Source organism: Arachis ipaensis, chromosome B04 (genome assembly GCF_000816755.2).
Source record: "Arachis ipaensis cultivar K30076 chromosome B04, Araip1.1, whole genome shotgun sequence".
NCBI classification, from domain to species: domain Eukaryota; kingdom Viridiplantae; phylum Streptophyta; class Magnoliopsida; order Fabales; family Fabaceae; genus Arachis; species Arachis ipaensis.
Window position 1 is genome coordinate 115,910,669 of NC_029788.2, and position 11,788 is coordinate 115,922,456.

At 34.5% G+C, this 11,788-nt stretch overlaps 1 protein-coding gene across 1 annotated transcript in view; it reads left to right on the forward strand.

Moving 5' to 3' along the window:
- Positions 1 to 1,724, forward strand: part of LOC107637040 — a 7,437-nt gene extending 5,713 nt beyond the window's left edge. Inside the window, exons 3-4 of the mRNA XM_021121691.1 lie at positions 74 to 226; positions 723 to 1,724. Of these exons, the coding sequence (XP_020977350.1) occupies positions 74 to 226; positions 723 to 1,201 (632 nt within the window). The 3' untranslated portion in view covers positions 1,202 to 1,724. The remainder of the gene's footprint in view (positions 1 to 73; positions 227 to 722) is intronic.

The following is an 11,788-nucleotide window of genomic DNA, read 5'->3' on the forward strand; positions in this document are numbered from 1 at the left end:
AATAAAATTTCTCACTTTTTTATTTTGTCAATTTTTTATTTTAAAAGATATTTTTCCAACTATTTGACTGCAGGTCTGAGGCTGAAGACACTCCTAAAGCTTTCTAATAAAAGTATGGAGATTATATTACATGTTGATCCGGACGACACAAAGGCAAATATCTTGGCTAATCTTATTGCAACTTCTCCTTTAGACAAAATCTCTAGTGGACTTCGAAAACTTCCGGGTGCGTAAGATTAGACGAATGCCCTTAATTTTTAATTAATTCCAATGCGGTAGTGATGTTTTCTTGTTTAAATTAATATAAATCCGTTCAATTCTTTTGAGAACTAATGAACTATCTACTATAAATAAATGGTTTTGATTGTTATTATAAAGAAAAAAAAATTATGGCTGATTTTAATTTTATAAAAAATATTGCTTTCTTAATGTAACCTAGATATTAATTGTGATAACAAAAAAAATTAGTCAAAAAAGAGTCCAATTTGTCTTCTTTAATATTTATTAAATGTTACAATAACTAATAAATACTAAATAAAACAAATTCTAACGATTTCTTTTATCTTTCTAGCATTATATTTTTGCTTATTAGCATTTCTATTTTCCCTTTCTTTAAACAGTTATAATAAGTTCATATATAGTGGTTTTTTTCCTTCCCATTTTTTCTCTGTTTCAATTATTAGATTCTTTCTTGAACTTGGTAGCTATTGAAATGTTATCAGGGGGTGAGAAAATATATGAGATGAAAAAGAACCATCATGTAGCATGTGAGATTCTGAAATGGTTGAGCAAAAAAATATCGGAATTAGACGAAACCAAGCTACATAAGTGCTTAGCTTACGACTCCATGTTGCACGCAGCAAAGTATGGACTTGTTGAGTTCATAGATTCAATGAGGCATGCAAATCCTGACCTTCTGTGGGCCATGGACAAAAATGAAAGAGGCATATTTTCACATGCAATTGCGTATCGTCATGACACAGTTTTCAGATTCATTCATGAGATCGAGGGGCGTAAAGAGATGATTGCATCCCGTGAAGACGTCTTCGATAATAACATTTTGCATCTTGCAGCTGAACTAGGACCTTCCTCTTACCTTGGCAAATTTCCCAATTCAGCATTGCAAATGCAAAAAGAACTTCAATGGTTTAAGGTCCTCTCTCTGACTCTTAAGTGTGTCTATGCACTCACATTCATTTAATAGCTGTTTGGTTTCATTTTCAATGATTTTTATTTTTGTATAAAAAAAGAAAAATAATGGAAAAACAAAAATAACCTTTTCACATTTTTATTGAAATTTATATTACTGATTTTAAATGGTGAAAATTTAAGTATAAAACAAAAGAGAATTAGAGATTTATATATACAGTGGTGACTATTTGTATAAAAATGTCTTCGTATATTAAACAGTTTAGTTAAATATATCAAATTATTTAACAATTTTTAATAATTATTCTCACATGAAAACATCTAGTCATCATTTGTAGGCTATTATGACTTGTTCATCAAGTAATGATGTTAAATAACAATAATAGCTTGCTGCTACTGGCTATAACTGTTTCCAACTATTTCAAACAATCTCTAATAATTTCTATTAACCTTTAACTACTTTATCAGTTTTCTTATCACTTGAACTCTTACTACTCATCTTCTTATGAGTTATTCCCATTTTTCATCTATATATAAAAAATCAATTATCACAATTTATCTTTTCATCTATATAAGAAAACAAAGGAGGAAAATGCAAATCAAACACAAACTACCTCTAGAGTTTACTTCTCTCTTTCAACGTGTACTTATGTATGTAACTATGTATCTATATATGTGTCATTTCTTAAAACATGAAAAGATATCAGACAAAAAAAAAAAAAGCATATGAAAAAAATAACTTGACATTGGCTATGCTAATACCTAACTATTCACTCTTAGTGCTGACCCAACTAAGAAAGGGATACCTCACAGGTACAAGATACAAGACATAGACATACCTAAAGAAATCTGAAAATAACTCTAGACTTTTCTCTCAAGTGTTTCACTCGGCCTTTTTTCACTCATGGCTTTTACTTGAGCTTTCTCACAATGCCTTTTCTCACTAGAAATTACAGAAAGATAAACTTAGAAAAGTACATTACAATCAGTAAAACATGAAGGAGATTGACTTCATCAGCAGCCTCTTAGCTATGTGAAAAACCAGATTCGCAAACCTTAGATACAGTTCTTCAGTATTGGCCGAATGCTTCTTTGAAAGAAAGCATTATCCAAGTAGAGGAACTTCTTTACAGAACACTGTTCTCACACTCTGGTTTTCTCTTCTTGACTTCTGAATGAGCAACAAATCTCTTTTATCTCCTTGCATGTTGCTGGGTTCACCTTCCTAGGTCAACATCTTGAGCCTTGAGCTTCACCAACCCATAGATTCACTTTTTCACCTTAATCCCCAGAGTAGAAACTCTCCTACTGACTTCCTTATCTTGACCGAAAGCCATAAAATAGCAACCATAGATATCTTCCAAAGGTCAACTTAATCTGAGCCCTTGAAAATCAACTTGGTCCCCAAGTCATGTTTAAGACCGTGGATACACAGCAGAGAAGAACAGAAACCATCTTTCCTTTGTATCGCATTTCGGATAGAGCAGAGAGTTGGGAAGAGGAGAAGAAGATCTGATACATACAAGAGGAAATGGGTTACCTTTAACCTAAGCTTGATTGGGTTTGAACTGGGTGATTTGATATCTGCCTTTCAAGCTTAATCCTTCTCTCTCTTACTTCTTTGGTGACTAGCTTGGTGAAGAAGCTCTCTCTCTTTCTCTTTCTTACTTTTCTGAAACTCTGATTTGACTAGGACAAAAGTGAGATGAACGTTGCTTTTGGTTAAGCAAAAGAGAGGGATTTGCTTTTCTGAAATCAGATCGGGCTTGGATCGGGTATTGATATGCTTGGCCCGATTTGATTTCTTTGGCTTCTTTCTTTGCTTTTCCTTGGGCTCTTAATTTTGCTTTCAACCCATCATCCTTGTTGATTGCTTTTTATTCTATTTGGCCTTTTGAATTTTGGCCTGCAACAATAAACAATTAGTAATAAGTAATTATAGTTAATCAACACTAATTATTTATTTTGCCCAAAAATAATGTTTGTCATCACTAATTAATTTAGTTAATTTCTTAACTCAACACTCCCAATTTGGTCGGATACAGATTTTAATACCCTTACCTAAGTCAGTTCGACCCATGTGAATAAAAATACATGGGTTGTGTCTGGTACTATTAGGCAAAATTTGTGCAGCCTAATTTCAGATCCCTTTTTATCTGATGGTGGATTGTAACTAGACTTATGTCTATTGGGTCCAAATTTGAACACATACTATTATTAGGATCTACCGTCGAAATTTTAGAGCTGGCTTCATCGTTTCCACCAGGCGGCTGAGATTGTTGGGTCTCGGCCTCCAATCTCTGAGTGTAATCCTCCAGTGTCACACACATTATGATTAAGATAACAGTTAAATAATTGACTTTAAATCAAATAAATTTGAAACTTAGGATTTATTTAAACTCACATAGTTGGCCACCGATCGCAAATCTCTCCTTGTTGGCCTTTAAAGTATGGGTATACTTGAAAGTCTCCGCCAGCGTTACCTCATGGTCCAACAACTTAGACTACATATTAATATATCAACTAATAAAATAAATTTGAAGCCTTCATCATGAGTAAAATAGACCTCCAGTTCCTTCTTGATGTTTGGACAGTTCCACGACGTGAGGTGGTCGCACCCCTTACGAACGTCGCTGATCATCTACTAAAAACATTTGGCTGCCCGGTGGTCGTAGATCTTCCGAATCATGAGATTATAATTCGCATCCCATATGAATTTCAACTGTACAAAGTGATTCACCAACATTAGTTAGTCGGAATAAAATACAGTTCAAATAAAGTTAATTCAGCATTATTGGATTCTTACCACCCACTTTTGAAACCATTGATCTCTAGTCACAGCCAGAATTTGTGTGTAGGTCATCCACGGGTGGTCGTACATCAACTTAATAACGTCAAAGATCTCCTGTGTGTAAATATTGGGAAGATTTGGTGCAAACCTAGCAGAAAGGAAACTAACATTAAAAAGCTCATAAAAACGCATAAACTTAAGATTAAACAAACAAATAAACTGAATGTACTCATGATTACATGCCATTGGGCCAAATACTCAGTTGGATGACGGGCGGTGGTGGAGGGGTATCCTGCTGGGGGCATCGAAGGAATCACCCACCGCGGACTCTGTCGACGTCGTCGATGCATCTGCAGGGGGCGTAGTAAAAGAAGGCACATCCTTCGAGTTTGGAACCATGATAAATTGCTGGTCCGCTGAACCTGCCTGTGATGTCACATGGGTCGACAGAGTAGACGGAATAGAGGGCGATGACTAGACAGTTTTTGGAAATTCGGTAGAACCCCGCCCTCTACTACAACTACGTGACTTACTCGATCTACTTCTGCTATCTATCGTCATGTCTGCCCAAAGAAATATATTAATACACTCACTATAGTAAACATATTAATAAGTTTAAAATGTAAACCAAAAGTTTAGCCTCGGGTCATATTCCGAGGAAGGGATATTTAGATTGATAACAGAAGTAAGGGAATTTTGAGCATGGAAATCAGACTTTAAGAAATAATGATAAAATGCAAATAAATAAAAAGAAAGGTAATTGAAAAAACATAAGTTAATGAAATAAAAGTACCTTGGGTTAGAGATATTTCCTTCCAAGAATTATCTATCCTTGCCACTTTATTTACATCAACAAAAAAGTAAATTTTTCTAATAAGTCAACCAAAAACATCAATGGTACGTCAATTGGAGTTTCTCAACTAAAATAACAAGGTCTTAGCCATTTAACCACTAAAATTGTAGAAAGTTAGTTATATTAACCCAAACACTTCAAAACTCAATTCAATAAAGCATACAAACAATTAAGATAAAATTGTCCTAATTAATCTTCCAAAAACATCAAAGATAAGTTTGTTAGAGTTTCTCTACCTAATTAATAAAGTCTTAACTAGTTGACCACAAAAATCGTGAAAAGGCAATTAGAGTTATATTAATTAAATCGAATCAACCACCTTACTTACAATTAATTAAGCAATTATGTGACTCAAGATATTCGTCTATGTCCTACACTTAAGGCAAGATAAGAAAACTACTCCATATTAACTAAAAACATCAAACACTTGGTAGATATAAATTAAAACTTAACATTGCAACAAGTACAAATACAATTCCAGATTTTCTAAAATTGCAAAAAAAAAAAAGTGAGGATTGTTCAACAAAACATAAATTCAAAATGAATAAAAAAAATCCATTCATTCAACAGCAAGTTAAAATTTTAAATAACAAGAATTATTGCATAACATAAATAGAGTATGAAAGAAAATGCAAACAAAAAAAAAAGTTGTAGAAATCAAAAAGTAAAACTTGAGTCTGGCAAGAGATTAATGCATAAACTTGGTAACTAGCATAAAAACATTTATAAGCAAATTTTCAGCAACGACGATCTTAATGCAGTGAATAAACACACTTAAAATTATCTAAATGTTGTGATAAGATCAAATGAGGTGGATGACGATCATTTAATATGGACGGCTCACATTCTCAAAAGAGATGAGTTTAATGAGAGTTGAATATGCTACCTCTTGTTTGTCTATAAATACATGTACTGAGGCAAAAGGAATACACACAAAAGTAATAAATAATTCTCTCTCTCTTTATGTTCCAATACTTCTTTCCTTCTCTTTATATTTTATATTTGTTACCTCTTCCTTATTTATTTATTTAGTTATTTTATAACACGTTATCAGCACGAAGCTCTAACGATATTTTAGGAAGACTTCAGGTAACAAATTTTTATTATGTCGAAACTTTTTCATCTTGAATATAATGCTTTTGATATATTTGGAAATAATTATTTACCATGGATACTAGATGCTAAAATCCATCTTGATTCAATGGATCTTGGAGATACTATTAAGGCTGAAAATAATACATTCCAGAAGGATAAAGCCAAAGCCATGATTTTTCTTCATCGTCATCTTGATGTATGATTGAAAAATGAATATCCCACATTAAAAGATCCTGTAGATCTGTGGAGAGACCTTAAAGAAAGGTATAATCATCAAAAGACGGTGATACTTCCTCAAGCCCGATATGTTAGAGAAAACTTTCTCAACCTTCCATGCCTCGAATGTGCTCCTGCAGTAGCAATCGAGAAAAAGGTTTTAAAAACATATTCTGAGTTAATTTCTTGTCTTCTTGTTGCTGAACGCAACAATGAATTACTTTTAAGGAATTATGAAGCGCGCCCAACTGGCACCGCCCCATTTTCTGAAGCAAATGTGGCAAATCATAACCCCAGAAGAGGTAAATGTCCAGGTTTTGGTAGCAAGAAAAATTATGGAAGGAAGAAGAATTATATTCAAAAGAAAAGATCTCACTAGAAGTGGGATAAAGAAAGAAATATTGGGCAAAGTAAATCAATTGAGGATAAATGCTTCTGTTGTGGTGGAAAGGGCTATTGGTCATGTACCTATCGTATCCCAAGGCACATTGTTGATCTTTATTAAGCATCCTTGAAAAAGGATGACAAAGGAAAGGAAACAAATTTTGTTTCAAATTATGAAAATTCCACCATTCATTATGATGTATCTAATTTCTTTAAGGATCCTGAAGGAAATATTGGCTATTTGATCAATGATGGAATAGTTTGATATATATATATGTGTTTGTTAAGTATTCATGTGAATAATTTTTACTGTGCATGTACTTTTGCTCATTTTATTATTATTATTATTATTATTATTTGTTTTTGAAGAAAAATGGCAAGGACATATTCTGAAGATATTTGCCTTGCGGATAGTGTAAATTCACACACTATTCTTAAAAGTGATATATATTTTACCCATCTTGTGTCAAAAGATGAATATGTTAATACTATTATTGGCTCGGGCAATGTGATAGAAGGCTCCGGAAGAGCTATAATTTTGTTTCCTGGAGGAACAAAATTTATAATAAAAAATGCACTATTATCTACCAAGTCCCTGAGGAACTTGTTGAGTTTCAAAGATATTCGCCGAAATGGATATCATATTGAAACAATGAAGGAGGGAAATCATGAGTATTTATGTATCACAACTCATGATTTAAATAAAAAGGTTATATTAGAAAAGTTACCCTCACTTTCATCTGGATTGTATTATACCAAGATTAGTGCAATTGAATCACATGCCATTGTAAACCAGAAGTTTACTAGCCAAATGAATTCATAACTTGGCATGATAGATTGGGTCATCCGGGAACAACCATGATGAGGAGAATTATTGAAAACTCTCATGTTGGGGGCATGCTATTTTACATGCCGCAGCACTTATTCGTTTGAGGCCAACGAGTTACCATCGGTTCTCTCCTATGCAATTAGCTTTTGGCCAGCAGCCAAATGTCTTCCATTTAAGAATATTTGGGTGTGCGATATATGTTTCCATTGCACCACCTAATCGTACCAAAATGGACCCCAAAGAAAATTAGGGATATATGTTGGATATGATTCTCCCTCTATAGTGAGGTATCTTGAGATACAAACGGGAGATGTATTTAAAGCCCGGTTTGCGATTGTCATTTTGATGAATCAAAATTTTCAACATTAGGGGGAGAGAATAAGCTTCCTGAAAAGGAACTTAATTGGAATGCATCATCGTTGATGCATTTAGATCCTCGATCAGGGCAATGTGAACTAGAAGTTCAAAAGATTATACATTTGCAAAGAATAGCAAATGAATTGCCTGATGCATTTTTCGATACAAAGAGGATAACCAAATCTTATATACCAGCGAAAAATGTCCCAATTCGAATTGATGTCCCAGTAGGACAAGTAGCCACTGAAGCAAATTCATGCCAGAAGCGTGGCAGGACGGAAGATGCCCCAATTCGAATTGATGTCCCAGTAGGACAAATAGCCACTGAAGCAAATACATGCCAAAAGCGTGGCAGGCCTGTCGGTTCCAAAGATAAAAATCCTCGAAAGAAAAAAGAGGTAAATATTATTCTTGTTGAAAAAGAAATAGTAAAGACACCTGCAGTTGTCCAAAATTCTGATATAACGCCAGAAGACGTTCAGGTACCTGAAAATTGTGAAAATGACGAGATCTCAATAAATTATATCTTTATAAGAGAGAAATGGGACCAAAATAAGACAATTGTCAATGAAATATTTGCATATAATGTGGCATTGAATATCATGCATGAAAGTAAGGATCTTGAGCCAAGATCAGTCGAAGAATGTAGACAAAGGAATGATTGGCCAAAATGGAAAGAAGCCATGAAGGCTGAATTAGACTCACTTGCAAAACGTGAAGTCTTCAGACCTGTAGTCCATACACCAGAAGATGTAAAACCTGTTGGATACCGATGGGTATTTGTGAGAAAACAAAATGAGAATAATGAAGTTGTGCGTTATAAAGCTCGACTTGTGGCACAAGATTTTTCACAAAGGCCCGGTATAGATTATGAAGAAACGTACTCCCCTGTAGTGGATGCGATAACATTGCGTTATTTGGTCAGTTTATGTGCATATCATAAACTGCATATGCATTTAATGGATGTGGTAACAGTCTATTTATACGGCTCATTAGATCAGGATATCTATATGAAAGTTCTTGAAGGACTAAAGATATCTAAACCATCAAATGAATATTCACAGGGGTTATACTCAGTTAAATTGCAAAGATCTTTATACGGTCTAAAGTAATCTGGACGAATGTGGTATAATCGTCTTACTGAGTATCTGGCCAAAAATGGATTCAAAAATGATGATATTTGTCCATGTGTTTTCATAAAGAAAATTGCATCTGAATTCCTTATAATTGCTGTGTACGTTGATGATTTAAATATCATTGGGACTCCTGAAGAGATTCCAACAATTATAAAAACTCTAAAAGAAGAGTTTGAGATGAAAGACCTTGGAAAGACTAAATTTTGTTTCGGCCTGCAGATCGAGCATACGAAAAATGGGATCTTTATTCATCAAGCGACATACACAGAGAAGATCCTGAAAAGATTTTATATGGATAAGTCACATCCATTAAGTACCCCAATGATCGTAAGATCTTTGGATGTGGAGAAGGATCAATTCCGTCCTAAAGAAGAGAATGAAGATATCCTTGGTCCTGAAGTACCATATCTTAGTGCCATTGGAGCGCTAATGTATCTTGCTAATAATACGCGACCTGACATATCATTCTCCAACTGTCCTGTTTGAAGATAATACAGCATGTATTGCTCAACTTAAAGGCGGATATATCAAAGGTGATAGAACAAAGCATATTTCTCCCAAATTCTTCTTCACTCACGATCTTCAAAATCAAGGGACAATTGATGTCCAACAGATCCGCTCAAGTGATAATCTGGAAGATTTATTTACAAAGTCACTCCCAAAATCTTCTTTTGAAAGATTGATACATCAGATTGGGATGCGCCAATTTCGAGATATAAAATAATGTCGGCAAGAGGGGGAGACTGTACTCTTTTTTCCTTGGTCAGGTTTTTTCTCATTGGGTTTTTCTTGCAAAGTTTTTAATGAGGCAGTCTCCATCACAAAGGATATTGTACTCTTTTTCCTTTACTGAATTTTTTCCCCATTGGGTTTTCTTTAGTAAGGTTTTAACGAGGCATAATCATAAATGGTCATCCAAAGGGGAGTGTTGTGACAAGATCAAATGAGGTGGATGACCATCATTTAATATGGGCGGCTCACATTCTCAAAAGAGATGAGTTTAATGAGAGTTGAATATGTTACCTCTTGTGTGCCTATAAATACATGTACTGAGGCAAAAGGAATACACACAAAAGCAATAAACAATTCTCTCTCTCTTTATGTTCCAATACTTCTTTCCTTCTCTTTATATTTTATATTTGTTACCTCTTCCTTATTTATTTATTTAGTTATTTTATAACACTAAACAATTTTAGTATCAAAATTTATTAAAATTAGCAGTAAAACAACGATTCATCAATACAGTCAAGCATTTTTCAAATAATTTAAGCAGCAAGAATTAGCAAACAGTTTAATAATTCATTATTTTTCAGCAATCTCAGAGCCTAATCTAACATATTCTAATTTATCCTAGCCACCTAAATCCACTAAATAAAAAATTAAACTAACTAAAATCTGTTAACTAATTAATTAACTTCAAATAACAGAATTTAAAATAAACAGAATTCAAACAAAAAACTTTAAATGCAGAACAAGAAAAAAATGGAGAAGACGGGTCGAGGTGCAATGCTAAAAAAGCAAAAGCGGCAGGGGCGTTTGCAGCAGTGGTGGCAACATTTGCGGCAGCAGCGGCGGAGGAGGTTGACGGAGATGAGAAGGTTAGAGAGAGAGTGGGAGGGTGAGTGGTTAGAGAGAGAGAGAGAGAGGGAGTGAATTCGAAATGAAAGGGGAGACGGTTCGAGATTCGAATTTTGGGCACAATTACTGTCAAATTTACCAGCGAATAAATCCGACGATAGCGCGGTGCAGATCACCAAAATGCAGCATTCCATTAAAATTGGCTACTGTCAGATTCTTTTGACGGTAACTCCGACGCTAATTTTGGCACCTATTTATTGTGGTTTTCCACCAAAAGTTACTGGCGGCTTTACCGTCAAAAGTGGTTATCCGCTGGTAATTATTTGGCATGATGAATTTCACATCAAACCTGTCGCTAAATTCGAAAATAAAGTCGACGCTAACGTTTGATGCTAAATCTGATCATTTCGACAGTACTCAGTGCATTTCTTGTAGTATAATTGGTATTTTTTTTTCAAGGACTAATTAGTCCAAAGTCAACATATTCGAGAATCTAATTGTCACTTTATTAATTTTTATGGTCAACAATTATTTGTGCCTATAAACTTTGGGAACGCTGACAAAAAATCATAAAAAAAAACTAACGTTATACCAATGAAAGATGGGTTCCGTACGACAAAAGTACCTAAATCTTAATTTTTTGTTGACTTTTTTTAATTAAATTCCCAAATTACTCTCACCGTTTATCTTCAACCTCAACTCCACCACTATCTCTTCTTCCTCAAATTCCAAACTTTCTCAATCCTTCATAACACAACCTCCATAACTCACCATGCACCTTTGAAACCTCAAGCACTTACTCTCTCAAACCTCGTTCTTGTTCGTCGCCGGTCTCTCATTGTGTCATTGTTCAGCACTGTGTCTTGCGGTCACTTCGCCACCACCATCAGCAGATTCTTCTCCTCCAGTAGCAACATCGTCGTGTCCTGCAGATTCCTTGCAGGTAGACTCCCCATTGCGTCCCTGTTCGGCGCCACATCTTACTGTCACCTCGCCGCCACTAACAGATTCTTCTCCTCCAACAGCAGTGTCCTGCGTCCAGTGTCCTGTGGATTCTTCACCATTGCCAACAAAGTCTTTATCGTCATTTGCTTGTTTTTTATTTTTTTTGTCGCCATTGATGGTGATATTGTTTGTATGTGGATATTTTGTTGGATTTGGAGTTGCTAAAGGAAACGCGAAAATTGAACGATGAAGAATTGATGATGGTGGGTTCAGAGTTCTTGTGTTCAAAGAATTGGAAGAAGAGATGGTGGTGTAAAGGTTGAAGATAAATGAAGTAATTTAGAAATTTAATTAAAAAGTAAAAAAAATAAAATTCGAATATTTTTGTTGTACGAAATTTATCTTTCATAGGTATACCGTTAGTTTTTTAATTTAATAAGTACTTTTATCTGTAT